Source organism: Cotesia glomerata, linkage group LG5 (assembly GCF_020080835.1).
Source record: "Cotesia glomerata isolate CgM1 linkage group LG5, MPM_Cglom_v2.3, whole genome shotgun sequence".
NCBI classification, from domain to species: Eukaryota; Metazoa; Arthropoda; class Insecta; order Hymenoptera; family Braconidae; genus Cotesia; species Cotesia glomerata.
In genome coordinates, this window is record NC_058162.1 from 9,733,146 (window position 1) to 9,749,691 (window position 16,546).

Here is a 16,546-nt window from a genome sequence, read left to right on the forward strand (position 1 = left end):
TCAAACCGCAATAACTTTTGAATGAATGAACCGATTTTTACGCGGTTGGTGGCATTCGACGCAGTTTTTGAAACCTCATAATAGATTTTTAAGTTTAAATCGATCAAACAAGGAATTTCGAAGTGCGGAATAGTTTTTGGAATTGATCGGTGCAACCGTTTAGAAGTTATTCCAAAAAAACGATTTTTTGAAAATTTTATTTTTGAGATTTCTCAAAATCTAGCGAACTGAATTGATTCAAATTTTCACGAAATTTAATGGCAATGATACTCTTTGGATCGCCACCTATTTCGATCCGATCAGTCATGCCGTTCAAAAGTTATAAGAAGTTTACATACACACACACACACACACACACACACACACACACACACACACACACACACACACACACACACACACACACACACACACAGCCGCACGAACACCATCGCGGGAATAGTCAGGAAAGCTTCCTGTGACCTTAAAACGTCGAGATCTGATGAAAACTCAATTTTCGCAAAACGGGGTGAAACCAATAACTTCCCGAATTTTGAAAATCTTCGATTTTCTTAGCGTGAAGTTAAAAACCATTCTTAAAACGTTTTTTCACAACTGAGTTTTAATGAAAATGATCTAGTTATACAAAATCTTTCTTAAAACTTATTTTTTTGATTTTTAGGAACAAAATGGTGTGGTCCTGGTAATGTAGCACAAGACAATTATGATTTGGGATCTGATAAACAAGTTGACATGTGCTGCCGGGATCATGATTTATGTGAGCCAAAAATTCGTAGTGGGGAAACAAAATATGGAATTGTAAATCACGGAAGAACACCACTGTAACTTTAAATGCTAATTATTATTATTTTCCACAATTTATTCAAAAACTTTTTTTCCTTTATTGATAAAAATAAAAATTATTTTTTATATTGTGTAGATTAAGTTGCACGTGTGATGAGGTCTTCTCCAATTGTCTGAAGGCTGTTAATTCATGGACAAGTCAAATCATTGAAAATATATACTTCAAACTGTTGGGTCGTAAATGCTTCCATTATAATACTGAAAAATAATGGAAATTTTGATAAACAAAAAAATGTCAACTCGAATCGTTTGAAGAAATAAATAAAATTTTATTCACTAATTCCATGATTGTAATTTTATCTACTAATAGATATTCTCACGTTTTATGAAAATTAAAAAAAAATTTTTTTTTTAACTATATAATGTTATAAAAACTATCTTGTCAATCCCGGAAAAGAGAGAGATAACACCAGAATTTATTATTTTAAAACGAGTTAAAATATATAATAAATAGATGGTGCTGTATCAATTTTCTCAACTATTTAATAATTTTACCTCGTGAATTTTCATCAGAACAAATTTAAAATCCTTCGCTCTGCAACAGTGAAATTTTACTGATTTTAAAGAAGTAAGTAGCGCAAATCATTAGCATAATTATTTTTAATTACTCAACAGTTGAATATAGAATTAAATTGACATATAAAACACATTTTTAATTAATGGAAAAAATTACAGCTCAATAATTATAACTTACAGATTAAAATTTAATAGTTAAACGCCCAAAAAAAAAGCTTAAAAAATTTTAAAACAGAATATCGAGCAACTCGAAATAAAATATTTTAAAAATTAAATTTTCCAGAAGGTCTGTAAAAATAAAATTTCGAAATTGAAAATTACAGTTTTAACTAAAATTTTTACAAAATAAAATTTCATGTATCAATTTTTATAATTTCAAAATTTACTTTTTACAAAATTTACAAAAATTTTATTTAAAATCTGCAATTTTCCCATTTTTTTAATTATTCTTTCCGGTGTTTTATTAAAAATTCATGAATCCTGAATTATCTATCTTTCAGAAACAGAAAAATGCAGATATTTATCTCAGATCTCGATCTTTCTCATGACTATCCTCAACAAATCGTTAGATACGGGTATTTTACCTGAAGCTTGGAAACAGGTCTACATAGTTCCTTTAAATAAGATAAAGGCTCCTAAAACTATGTCTGATACCAGACCAATAGCAAATATTTCTCATCTTGCTAAGGTATTTGAACGTATTGTTGCCAATCAATTGATAGATTATCTTGAAAAGAATCATATCATTGATGATTATCAATCAGGATTCAGGAAACATCATAGCACTCAGGTAGCTTTACTTCTTCTAACAGACGATATTCGCAGAGCTATTGATAGAGATGAACTGACTTATCTCATCCTCTTTGATTTCTCTAAAGCCTTTGATTATGTAAATCCCGAGGTTTTGTATATAACTATGTATGAAATTGGATTTTCCATTGAGGTTATTCTGTGGTTTCACTCCTATCTCACTGGTAGATCGCAATCTGTGTTGGATCTTGATCATTCTATATCTGATGCCATCAGTACAACATCTGGAGTTCCTCAAGGATCCATCTTAGGCCCTATTTTATTCCTTATTATGATAAATGGTGTTACCAAGAGGATAAAGCATTCCAAATATGGTCTTTTTGCAGATGACTATTATGCCTACTACCACTTCAAATGTTCTGAATTTAATGAAGCAGCGTACAAAATTAATATGGATGCTCAGGCTGTGGCCGACTGGGCAAAAGATGTTGGTTTGGAACTAAATCCTCAAAAAACGAAGGTTATGATATTGAACAGCAGCAGGAAACTGAAGTGGCTGGATAACTTTGATCTTCCTCAAATTACTGTAAATGGAAATGTAATTCCATATGTTAACTCAACAAAGCATCTTGGGATGCATATAACAAACAATCTCTCATGGGATATTCATGTGGCTCATACCTCACGTAAGGTCTATGGTACACTTAACAACCTCAAACATAGGAAGAACATATTATCCACTGCAAATCGCAAATTACTAATAATGGCCTTAATTATGCCAATAATTGACTATTGCTCTTTGGTTTTGATAGATAACTCCAAAAGACTGGACTATAAATTACAGCGCTTGATGAACAACGGCATCAGGTTCATTTTCAATCTGAAGCGTGATGATCATATTACTCCTCATCGTCGCTCTCTAAAATGGCTCTCAATCAAATCGAAAAGACTGTATCTCTTAGCTTGTTTTCTCTATAAACTATTCAGTTCTGGTGAACCAAATTTCCTAAGGAATCTTTTTATTGAGGAATCACAAGACATAAGACGTTCGGATAGGTTGGCTTCAAAATACAACAATATTTTGTTCAGTATTCCAAAGTATTCAACAACAGTATATGAACACTCTTTTTTAATCTCATCAATACGTCTTTGGCGTGAAATACCACTCGAAGTCATAAACTCACTTAGCATTGAGGCATTTAAATCTAGAGTGTTCGATTTCTTCTACGATCTTGAGCTCAGGGAGACCAAAGAACCTAAGAACCATTGACTGCAAATAGTTTACTTAATTTATAATTTAAACTGAGATATATATACAAAATTTATTACTCTAATTAATGAGTGTTTTACATGTCATCTTACATGTTATCTTATCATATTTTAATATCATCTTTTTCATATCACCTTTATACGATTTTCCATCTTTTATTATTATATTTTATATTTATACTATCACTTATTAGCTATAATGCAGAATATTGATATTGATATTGATATCGACAATGTTTATAGATTTACAAATACTTATGTTACTCTATATATTAATTTTGCCATTTGGCTTTCGCCTTGGCATTTAAATTGAATAAATAAATAAATAAATATTTGTTCCAATCTTCGTATGCTTTTGCCTATTCTTTGTTTCGACTTCAAGCAAAAGCGATTTTTATAAAAAAAATGCTTTTGTTTCTAATAAAATAAAAAAAAATAATGCGTCATTAAGACTTCAACGATCAATTTTTAAAAGACTAGAAATATTTCCAGGTAAATATCAACTAATCGAATAAAAATCTTATTTTTAATTTGTCTAAAAGTTGACACTAGCTATTAATATTTCACTTCAATAAAAATTCAACTACTAACTATCAATAAGAAAAAAAGATTATTAATCTAGAGTAATGTCGCTTTGGCATGAACGAGGGAAAAGTTAAAAAAAATTTTTTCACAAAATGGCGACTGCTTGAAAAAAAAAAATATTTTTTGTACTTCTTTTTTTGACTTTTTCGAATTTTTTAAAAATAGTAAAAATTGAAATTTGGAGATGACCCTAGTTCATACCATAGCGACATTGCTCTAGATTAATAATCATTTTTATTTTTTTGATTCCAATTGCTAGGAGGGTTGGAATCGTGGGCATGGTCACGTGCCAATTTTTTGAGTCCCTCCCCCCCACTTCATCAGCTGCTAATTTTTTGAATTTTCAACTTTTTTTATTTTTTTCTGTATTTTTGTAATGTTAATAAATAACTTATAAAAAAGTGGATGGTAAAAATATTGATTGCTTTTTTTTTACGGCACTTCAAAATATCACCTGAAATTCATGCTTCTGGATTAGAATACCCCCTTAAGGAAGAAAAAAAATTTTTCAGTTCTACCTTACCATAAATTATAGTTAAAAACTACACCAACGGATGGAGCTAAGTGTAGACTTTCCGTTCAATATAAGAGGGCGCGATTATTGTTACTTATTTACATTTCAATTTTATTCGAGAGTGTATAATTATTTATTTAACTAAATTAATATCTAGTAAGTACTGAAATTAGTTGTCACCGCAAAAATTATTAATAAATAAGATTAATTTTTTTTATCCTGATTTCGCGTTTTATAAAATTATATCGCTTAGCTTCATCATGAAAACACGAAAGATTCTCTGTAATGTCACACAGTAATCAATAAATTCGCTGCAGTATGCAATTGCTGCATAGAGATAAAAATCTCGAAGTGTTCGAACAATTTTATTTATTTTAATACATTGAATGATTGTTTAATTTATATTTTAGTTGTAATTGATATTTAAATTTTAAAATAAACCTCAATTATCATGAATTTTAAAGAAAGGAAATAATTTCCTAGTGAAATAAAAAGAAAAAAAAAATCTTCACGTTGATTTTTAACAGAAACCATGAGGAAATTACCTTTTATCTTCTTAATTATTTATCTGACATCCGTTCAATCGGAAACTTATTTTCCAACTTCCGACCTTGAACTTGATGATGTTCCGCGAAAGAATGAAACGAAAACATGGGGAACTATTTTTCCAGGTAAGGATTTTTTTTTTTTTTTTTTAATTATTATTGTAGTTATTGTTATTGTAATTATACAAGAAATTTTTTAGTTAAAAATCAATTGGTCGGTTAATTTATTTTTAAATAATTAAAAGAAAAAATATATTTATTGAGATTTTTTTTTTTAGGAACAAAATGGTGCGGCCAGGGGAATAAAGCGATGCATGAAGACGACTTTGGTAAATATCGGCAAACTGATATGTGCTGCAAAAATCACGACCGCTGTCCGAAGAAGATTAAAGCTGGGATGTATAAATATGGGCTTCAAAATTCTGGATCCACAACTTTGTAATTAAAATTTTAATTCACTTTTTTTATTAATTAAGTCTGGCTTTATTTATTAATTAGTTCAAGGTATTTTTGTTCGTTGTTAATTATTAGTCATTATTTGCTTCCTTATTATGTGGATATAGTTATTAATTTTTCCGTTATGTTATTTTGTCATTACTCGTTATGCATTATGATAAAATTACACGGAATTCATGTGACTTGTCTACGAGATAAAACAAAATTCTGTTAAAATTTAGAAATAAATTGCATTCTAAATACAGTAGCGGTAAAAACATTATTTTTACAAAATACTGGTACAATAATTGCTTTGTTGATTAAAAAAATTAAAACTGGAACTAAAAAGTACTGTTTTTTAAAATTGAGGTTTACTGTAATTTTTTTTCTTCTTTAAATAATTTTTTTATTTAAATTTTTTCTTCTTTAAATAATTTTTTACGTGTTTAAATAATTTTGATTTTATAGTAGTAAAATTCTACTTGAACTTTATTTTGATTATCAAAAAAAAACAAAAATATTTGATTGAGATGAAAATTACCCCAGTCAAAATTAAAAAAATGATTTGAGCCTATTGAGCCTCCTTTCTTTTGTTATTGGGTTTGCATGGAAATTTAAAACTGTATTTTCACCCTCATCGGCCTAAAAATAGGCTGTTGAGGTCGAAATCACAGTTTAAAACTGTATTTTGAGCCTAAAGAGCCTACCTCGAGGGTTTGTAGATTGTTTCCATCTTTTTATTTTTTAGAACATATAATATTTTTATAATAGCAAAAATTTTATAATTAAAAAACTGGACTTAGAAAATTTTTAACTTTTGTCGTTGCAAAAAATTTTTTAAGTGTAGAGTTGAAATAAAAATTATGACTATTGTAATTAATGTTGCAACAATTGATCAATAATCCATAAAATATACGGACAGTAATAAGCAATAACATCTCAACTTAAACTTTTTCTAATGTTTATCGTTAGCATATTCGGGTTTATATATGGGGCATTTCATGCCAAATCGACCACTCTTGACCTCGATGATTTTCGATTTCCTGAAATTTTTGTATCTTTCTCTACCCTACTGAAAACAGTTTTTAAAATTTTTTCAAATTTTTTTACCCAACCAAAAAAAAGTTACGAGTTATTTAAAGAAAAATATGTTTTTTATTGTTAAATAACCATAACTTTTTTGAAAATTGACTTATTGGGATTTTTTCTTTTTTTAATTTTTGTTTTAAAATGTACTTTTTAGAAAAAAAAATCAAAATAATAATTTGGATTCATAGTCTACGTTTTTTTTTTTTTTAACTTTTGGAAAAAACGAAAATTCGGGGATGATGCTCATTTTTTATTTCCGATTTATTTTTTTTATAAAAAACCAGTATTTTTTGCGAATTTCCTAAAATTTTCAGTGGCATTTTTTTTCTTTCTATTGTCTTTTTTAGAAATGAAAAAAAAAAATTCTTTTTCAATGTTTGTTTTTCGTTATACCACTGAAAATTTTTCAGCAGATTTATAAATTTAAAATTATTTTAAACTTTAAAACTATTTTAAACACCATAAAAATTTAAAACTTCAAAATCCGAGAAAAAAAAATTTTAAATGACAATCATCGATAAGATTGGATTATTTTTTTTTTTTTTCAAAACTATAGTCTGATAGTGAGAAAATACTCAAATTCTCCTGAATTTAGGATAAGTAAATTATTTAAACGTGTAAGAAAATGAAATCACATTCCATTCAAGTCTACTGTTTATAAATCATTCAACAAAAATATTTTTTGCTGTGTAAATGAAAATAATTTCAAACAAATTTTATTTGAAATTAATTGCCTCAAAATTTTGGAAAGTTCGTGCGTTGCTCCAAAATGGATCAAACAACAATTTCATTTTTTTGTTGTTGCATGTAGTTTTGGAAAAAAAATACAAAAAAAAAATTGAATGCTTTTTTTAATTTTTGATCTAACTTCATTGAAAAATAATAATCAAATCTTTTCGATGATTGTTATTTTTAATTTTTGTTTTTATTTTTTTTTCTTGGTTTTCTAAATCTGCTGAAAAATTTTTAGTGCTATAACGAAAAACAAACATTTAAAAAAAAATTTTTTTTTCATTTCTAAAAAAAATATAGTAAGAAAAAAAATGCCACTCTTAAAATTTCAGGAAATTCGCAGAAAATGCTGAAATATTTTATAAAAAAAAATCGAAAATCAAAAATGGCATTTATCCCGAAATTTTCGTTTTTTTTCCGAAAGTTTCAAACAAAACGTTGAATATGGATCCAAATGATTATTTTTATTTTTTTTCTAAAAAGTACATTTAAAAACAAAAATTTTCAAAAAAAAAACATCTCAATAAGTCAATTTTCAAAAAAGTTATGGTTATTTAACAAAAAAAAAAAAACATATTTTTCTTTAAATAACTTGTAACTTTTTTTTGGTTGGGTAAGAAAATTTGAAAAAATTTTGAAAATTATTTTCGATAGGGTAGAGAAAGATACAAAAATTTTAGAAAAATCGTCACCATATAAATTTAGTTTATGAGAATGATGAGATGTAAATCAACTCATCGGTCGTACGGTGTAGGGGTTAGTTATCGGTCTGGCAAGCGCGCGGCTCGGGTTCGAATCTCGGTTAGAACGGATTTTCATGTTATTTCTATAATTAGCGAATGTTAGGTTTAAATTAAGAGTCACACAGTCTGAATTTGCGATAGCTCTACAATATAAATAAAATATAGATATGACATTGGCAAAATCCTTTTTTTATCATTTTTTTATCAAATGGCATGCGCCGGACATAGCATGCCGCTAACAGCAGCCATTTTTATCTGAATCCATTCCCCTTTCCTTTCTTTCCCCTCGCCTACATCGTATTAACCAATAAGGATCTTTTTTACGGTAGAGATGTAGGCTCAGTAGGCTCAATTTATGGTTCTAAAACGGTGATTTCAGCCTAACTTTGGTAAAAGCGGACAAATATACCACTTGTAGGCTGTTCTGATATACGCGTCATCATAGTCGAAAAAATCTAAAACCATAATTTCAGCCTATAACTCCTCGAGTAGGTTGTGGAAGCTCAAAATATGTTTTTAATTTTGACTCGGGTAATTTATAGAAAAATTAGATAATTTTCATTGCGTGATCATTTTTTAGAGGGATTTTTTTGCATGGTCGTGGTTAAAGATTAATCATACCGATTAAAATAATAATTTCGGCATTACACTCGTTAGCGCTCGCTCCAGCTTAAGCGCAATCAGCACCCCTGAATCACCGGCTTTCTACAAACAAATAAACGTGAAAAAAACAACAAAAATTTGTAACAACAAAATCCAAAAAAGTTTGTTCTTTAAATCGATAATTATCTATCCGCTGGACGAAACTCGCTCCAGTGGGGTACCCTCGTGTTTTTATTTATTTTATTTGTTTGCTCGATTTAAAATAACAGTCCTTAGAGTTTGTTCTCGACGAAAGTCTGCTCAGATTAAAGTCCCACCAAAAATCTTTTAAATTTTTGTTTAAATCTCGCTACCGAACAATTATCACCGGTTCATGTATTTTTATTTAAATCCAGAAAATTCAACCTAATAGACGGCTAGAGATTTATTTTACCCTCCAACAGTTTTTAAACTCAATAATTCCTCGAGTTATCGATTATTTTTTAATTATTTAAACAGTACCTGGCCCTCGATTAACATTTTATTTAAACAAACTAATAAATAGTTAATAATTAACCGCTGATTGGCTGCAAACTAAACGAAATTTTGGACAACTCTCGAGTCTAATCGATCACAAGTTAACCCATACTCTTTTATTTTCCACCTCATTTAAATCTAACGCCTATGTTTTATGTCATTTACGAGTTTATTCACGGTAAAAACAATTGATCTGCCAGCTCTTTCTTAATTTATCATTTATCAACTGAACAATTATTACTTATTTTCAGATTGAGCTGCAAGTGTGATGAAATTTTTTACGACTGCCTGAAAGAAGTGCAATCAATAACCAGCCAAACCGTCGGTATTTTATATTTCGATATTCTGAAACGCAAGTGTTTTGCGTATGACACCAAGCAAGACAACGGGCTCTACAAGTGGCGAACCAACAGAAAATTTTCCGATAACGGGTTCATAAAATTCGTATCAGGAATCATTTAATTATCCCCACCCACTGTTCAATAATTAATGTAATTAACTATTGTTATCATTATCAATTCTCAACTAATCTCAACAAAGTTAATAACAGCTTTAATTACGATAAATATATTTTTAGACTACCCTTATCTGTTGTAATTACACCTGATCATTATAGACTCCATACTAAATAAATAATTATTGTAACAATTATTTTGATAGCATTTATTATTTTTTTTTATCTGCTTTCAATTAATGCCGCATTCAATTAATGTTAACATTCTCTTCTGCACAATAGCAGTTGTATGTACGATTTATCATTATATACTGACGTACAGTAGCAGCCGAGCGGCCAATGTATAAAAATGATTAAATCCACTAATTGAATTTGTAATTTAGACCTTCGGACCTATCAACAAACTCACGTGAGCCGCTGGTTCTTAATTGCAACCGAAATAACAACGGTAGTTAGTTCTACGCAGGTAGTCATTGACGAAAGGTAAACACGTAACTAAATACTCAAACTCAGTACTTTTTATTTATTTTCACGTAGTGTAAAATAGACATAAGTGCGATTTGGTTTTTTTCGTGATTGAAATATGATTAAATCAGTGACATTCGCAATATTTATGGTAATTATAGTCTTTGTAATTAGCAAATTTACTTACGGACAGTTTGAAGATTATCAGGTAGATTTGGACGAAGCCTGGTTCACGGAAGATTTGTACAATGATCCGTACTTTAATAACTTGAGCCAAACGAAAAACTATGGATTTATTGCACCAGGTATTTTTTTTTTTGAAAAATAAAATTAAAAAAAATAATGATTTTAAAATTTTTTCATACAATATTTTGCTTAAAATTTTATGTATCAATTTTTAGCTTTATATGAATTACATTATAAAGTAATAATTTGCAAAGTGGGTGATTTTTGATTGATTTAATCTTTTCGGAATGAAATTCACTCTATAAAAATAAAAAAATAGTTATCTAAAAATTACAAAATGTGTATAGAGATTTAAAATGAATATCAATTGTTTTTTAGATTTTTATAAAAAAAAATTTTCAATAGTTATTAAAAATTGTATTAATATTTTTTTTTAATTTTTATAAGTAGTATTTTTTTTGATAAATTATCTCTATAATAATTTATTTTTCAAGAAATCCTAAAAATAGCCTCATTAAAATTAATTTCAGGAACATTAAAGTCATTAATTTTACATAATTAAACGTATACAGAAAGAACAAGATTACACTGGATACCATTCCAGATTATACTCAATGACATTTGTAGTGAAAAAAATTTCAGACAGTGGCTAGTATAATACAGATTATACTGATTGATATCTGAATTATACTCAGTAGAATCTTGGATTATACCCAGTGAATTCTCCACGATTTTTCTACTAGCACCTACGCACTTAGCATTATCATATGACTATAAACAGGTTAAATCTTATAAGAATATTATTTGTGACAACAAGTCTAAACATAAAAACATACGTCTTGTACATTATTTTTACATACCTTGTAATTTTAATAATTATCACGGCTATAAAACATATTGTTACATAGCACAAAATATAAATGTTCACATACTAATTAATGCACCGATTATATTTTTTTAATGTTCAATATACTGATGATTGACTATAATTCACAAATTGTCAACTAGCATTTCACGCGCAGGCGCTAGAATGAAAATGGCGCAGATATCACTGGGTATAATCCAAGATTCTACTGAGTATAATTTAAATTCTACAGGACAAAATCTAGGTTTATATCTAGTGGAATCTTACGCAGTATAATAGGAAATTTTACTAAAGGAAATGGAGATTACAATGAGTATAATCCAAATATCACTCAGTATCATTTGGATTATAGTAGCTACTATCTGAAATTTCTTTTTACTACAGATGTCACTGAATATAATCTGGAATATTATACAGTGTAATCTTATTCCTTCCGTGTAGTAATATCAATTTATTATTTTTTCCCGAGTCAAAATTAAAAACATATTTTGAGCTTCCACAACCTACTCGAGGAGTTATAGGCTGAAATTATGGTTTTAGATTTTTTCGACTATGATGACGCGTATATCAGAACAGCCTACAAGTGGTATATTTGTCCGCTTTTACCAAAGTTAGGCTGAAATCACCGTTTTAGAACCATAAATTGAGCCTACTGAGCCTACATCTCTACCGTAAAAAAGATCCTTATTGGTTAATACGATGTAGGCGAGGGGAAAGAAAGGAAAGGAATGGATTCAGATAAAAATGGCTGCTGTTAGCGGCATGCTATGTCCGGCGCATGCCATTTGATAAAAAAATGATAAAAAAAGGATTTTGCCAATGTCATATCTATATTTTATTTATATTGTAGAGCTATCGCAAATTCAGACTGTGTGACTCTTAATTTAAACCTAACATTCGCTAATTATAGAAATAACATGAAAATCCGTTCTAACCGAGATTCGAACCCGAGCCGCGCGCTTGCCAGACCGATAACTAACCCCTACACCGTACGACCGATGAGTTGATTTACATCTCATCATTCTCATAAACTAAATTTATATGGTGACGATTTTTCTAAAATTTTTGTATCTTTCTCTACCCTATCGAAAATAATTTTCAAAATTTTTTCAAATTTTCTTACCCAACCAAAAATTTGGAAAACGATTGACCCTAACGGCCATCCCGGCAACTTCCCGCTAATACTTAAGCGCTTAAAATTGCACTTATTACTTTTTGCGCTTTTCGAGCTCATAAATATAATTTTCGTGTCATTTTGAGCTATCCAAGCTCATTCAAAAATTATTATCGTTAAGACGTGAGTAAAGAAAAAACAGGGTGAAAACAATAACTTCCTAATTTTTGAAAATCTTCGATTTTGTTAGTGGAAGTTAAAAATGTCGCAGTGATTTTAAAAACACTTGTTTTCAAATCTTTTATTGACGATATCTTTTGAACTAATTAACCGATTTCTACGTTTTTGGCGGCAATCGACGCGGTTTTTAAGCTCTATAAATTATGCTATGTCATCAAAAGTGATCCGAGAAGAAATGACGGTTATGTGAAAAAACACTTTTCGGTTTTTTCGGTTTTCTTTCGTTCACGCTATCTCTCGAACGAATCAACCGATTTTGATCGGGTTGACGCCGATCGGCGTGGTTTTTCAAGCTTAAGGGCGGATTAGTTTTGAAGTTGATCGATAGAGCCGTTTAAAAGATATTCCCAAAAACTACTTTCAAAAATGATTTTTTCTTATTTTTTAAGATTTTTCAAGATTTCTTAAAATCTATCGGTCCGAATCGGTTCAAATTCTCAGGAAATCTAAGTTCAGCGTAGCCCTTTCGAATGGCACCAACCGCGATGAAATCGGTTCAACCGTTCAAAAGTTATAAGCGAGTCACATAGTCACACACACACACACACACACACACACACACACACACATACATACATACAGACATAGTGACAACATCGCGGGGTAGTCAGGGAAGCTTCCTGTGACCTTAAAACGTCGAGATCTGATGAAAACTCGATTTTGCCAAACGGGGTAAAACAATAACTTCCCGATTTTTGAAAATCTGAGATTTTTAGCGCGCTTCCCGGGAAGTTAAAAGTTACAAGTTATTTAAAGAAAAATATGTTTTTTTTTTTTTGTTAAATAACCATAACTTTTTTGAAAATTGACTTATTGAGATGTTTTGAAAATTTTTGTTTTTAAATGTACTTTTTAGAAAAAAAATAAAAATAATCATTTGGATCCATATTCAACGTTTTGTTTGAAACTTTCGGAAAAAAAACGAAAATTTCGGGATAAATGCCATTTTTGATTTTCGATTTTTTTTTATAAAATATTTCAGCATTTTCTGCGAATTTCCTGAAATTTTAAGAGTGGCATTTTTTTTCTTACTATATTTTTTTTAGAAATGAAAAAAAAATTTTTTTTTAAATGTTTGTTTTTCGTTATAGCACTAAAATTTTTCAGCAGATTTAGAAAACCAAGAAAAAAAAATAAAAACAAAAATTAAAAATAACAATCATCGAAAAGATTTGATTATTATTTTTCAATGAAGTTAGATCAAAAATTAAAAAAAGCATTCAATTTTTTTTTGTGTTTTTTTTCCAAAACTACATGCAACAACAAAAATGAAATTGTTGTTTGATCCATTTGGAGCAACGCACGAACTTTCCAAAATTTTGAGGCAATTAATTTCAAATAAAATTTGTTTGAAATTATTTTCATTTACACAGCAAAAAATATTTTTGTTGAATGATTTATAAACAGTAGACTTGAATGGAATGTGATTTCATTTTCTTACACGTTTAAATAATTTACTTATCCTAAATTCAGGAGAATTTGAGTATTTTCTCACTATCAGACTATAGTTTTGAAAAAAAAAAAAAATAATCCAATCTTATCGATGATTGTCATTTAAAATTTTTTTTTCTCGGATTTTGAAGTTTTAAATTTTTATGGTGTTTAAAATAGTTTTAAAGTTTAAAATAATTTTAAATTTATAAATCTGCTGAAAAATTTTCAGTGGTATAACGAAAAACAAACATTGAAAAGAATTTTTTTTTTCATTTCTAAAAAGACAATAGAAAGAAAAAAATGCCACTGAAAATTTTAGGAAATTCGCAAAAATACTGGTTTTTATAAAAAAATAAATCGGAAATAAAAATGAGGATCATCCCCGAATTTTCGTTTTCCAAAAGTTAAAAAAAACGTAGACTATGAATCCAAATTATTATTTTGATTTTTTTCTAAAAAGTACATTTTAAAACAAACATTAAAAAAGAAAAATCCCAATAAGTCAATTTTCAAAAGTTATGGTTATTTAACAATAAAAATATATTTTTCTTTAAATAACTCGTAACTTTTTTTTGGTTGGGTAAAAAAATTTGAAAAAATTTTAAAAACTGTTTTCAGTAGGGTAGAGAAAGATACAAAAATTTCAGGAAATCGAAAATCATCGAGGTCAAGAGTGGTCGATTTGGCATGAAATGCCCCATATATAAACCCGAATATGCTAACGATAAACATTAGAAAAAGTTTAAGTTGAGATGTTATTGCTTATTACTGTCCGTATATTTTATGGATTATTGATCAATTGTTGCAACATTAATTACAATAGTCATAATTTTTATTTCAACTCTACACTTAAAAAATTTTTTGCAACGACAAAAGTTAAAAATTTTCTAAGTCCAGTTTTTTAATTATAAAATTTTTGCTATTATAAAAATATTATATGTTCTAAAAAATAAAAAGATGGAAACAATCTACAAACCCTCGAGGTAGGCTCTTTAGGCTCAAAATACAGTTTTAAACTGTGATTTCGACCTCAACAGCCTATTTTTAGGCCGAAGAGGGTGAAAATACAGTTTTAAATTTCCATGCAAACCCAATAACAAAAGAAAGGAGGCTCAATAGGCTCAAATCATTTTTTTTTATTTTGACTCGGGTTACTTTTTACGTTAGGATTTATTAACAAGACTTAAAAACAAAGTAATCTGTATCAAAATTTAGTCCAATTTTGTGGTAAAATTTTTTAGAAAAATATAATTAATATTTAAAACTTAAATTTGGGATAAATTGTTTGAAGTATGCTTCAAATGTATTTATTAATAATTTGGAATAAGACACTTTTTTAACTAAATAAAAATTTTAGTCTAAAAACTCTGTACTTGGATAATTTGTAAATTAAAATCTATATTAACTCCGAAATTCCCATTTTTTACAATGTAAGAGTTAAGTTAAAACGATAATAAACAAAAATGAATAATTTTTTAAATTGAGCAATCATTAATAAAATTATTTCACTAAAGTTAATTCATACATTGAAAAAAAATTAACTTGAGTCAAGAGAAAAATTCTTGAACCCAGAGAAAATAATTTTTAAGAGTTGCATTGTCTTGAATTGAGACGAAAAATTTCTAATTTTAAGTAAAATTCCTTAAACCAAGAAGATGAAGTTCTTCGAAATGATTTACTTAATCCAAATAAATTTTTTTTTCTGTGTAGGAACCAAATGGTGTGGTCAAGGTGACAAGGCTGAAAGTTACGATGATTTAGGAAAATTCAATGATACGGACATATGTTGTCGTGCACACGATAATTGTCCAATGATTATAAAAGTCGGTGAAACATGCCATGGCTTAACTAATCCAGATGCTTCTTCAAGGTTACTCATTACTTATTAATCATAAATCATAACCGGGTTTTTATGTAATATTCTTTTTAATAAAGTTTTCTCGGACGTGAATAATTTGCATTCGAAATTCTTTAAAATTTTCGCTCTAGTGGGTAATAATGACAGTTAATCAATATCAAAAAATTTTAATTAAGTTAAAATGAATTCATCTCATGCCTTCCCTTTTTTCCGTGTAATTGAAACCTTTTCTCATAAATTATTTTATTAAAAATAAACAATGTAATTATTAACTTCCAGATTAAGTTGTGATTGCGACAGAGATTTCTACAAATGCCTGAAAAACAACCGCAACATCGTAAGCAAAACAATCGGGACAATCTACTTCGACTTGCTGAAGAAAAAGTGTCTTGCCTGCATCGCCGGAGACTACCATTGGGCGGAAAACGAGGCTTATTCCGAAGCCAAGTTCATTTTGTTTATCCGAAATTTGCTGAACTGAATAGAAGGCCATAGACTTCCAAGTTAGTCCTGAAAAAAAAAAATAAATTAATTAATTAAATTAAGCATTAACATCCAATTAAAGCGAGGAGAGCGCTAGTTGAACCAGCAGCACGATGTGTGACGACTTAATTACCTTTGCCGATACAGACGATGAAACAGTGCAGTATGAGAAAACGCGTGTGTTCTTTATCGAGTTTATCTCCCGTCCTTTTTTACTCTTTTCGTCCATCTTTTCTCTTATTATTCCGTTTTTTTATTAATTCATTTCATTTATTTTACTTTCGCTCCCGCTTGATTTTTTTACTTT

The 16,546-nt window shown here is 28.7% G+C and overlaps 1 protein-coding gene across 1 annotated transcript; it reads left to right on the top strand.

The window, feature by feature from the left end:
• Positions 1-9,979: 9,979 nt before the first annotated feature.
• On the top strand, positions 9,980-16,335 carry LOC123265155 (phospholipase A2-like). The gene is made up of 3 exons (XM_044728812.1): positions 9,980-10,364; positions 15,609-15,768; positions 16,036-16,335. The coding sequence occupies exons 1-3, from the start codon at positions 10,178-10,180 to the stop codon at positions 16,235-16,237; spliced, it is 549 nt and encodes a 182-aa protein (XP_044584747.1). The 5' UTR covers positions 9,980-10,177; the 3' UTR covers positions 16,238-16,335.
• Positions 16,336-16,546: the final 211 nt, after the last annotated feature.

Excerpts from the sequence above, each read along its gene's own strand:
- LOC123265155 (XM_044728812.1), top strand. The coding sequence starts at position 10,178 with ATGATTAAATCAGTGACATTCGCAATATTTATGGTAATTATAGTCTTT. Across the intron at positions 10,365-15,608 it reads CTATGGATTTATTGCACCAG|GAACCAAATGGTGTGGTCAA; the intron begins GTATTTTTTTTT and ends TTTTCTGTGTAG. Across the intron at positions 15,769-16,035 it reads AATCCAGATGCTTCTTCAAG|ATTAAGTTGTGATTGCGACA; the intron begins GTTACTCATTAC and ends ATTAACTTCCAG.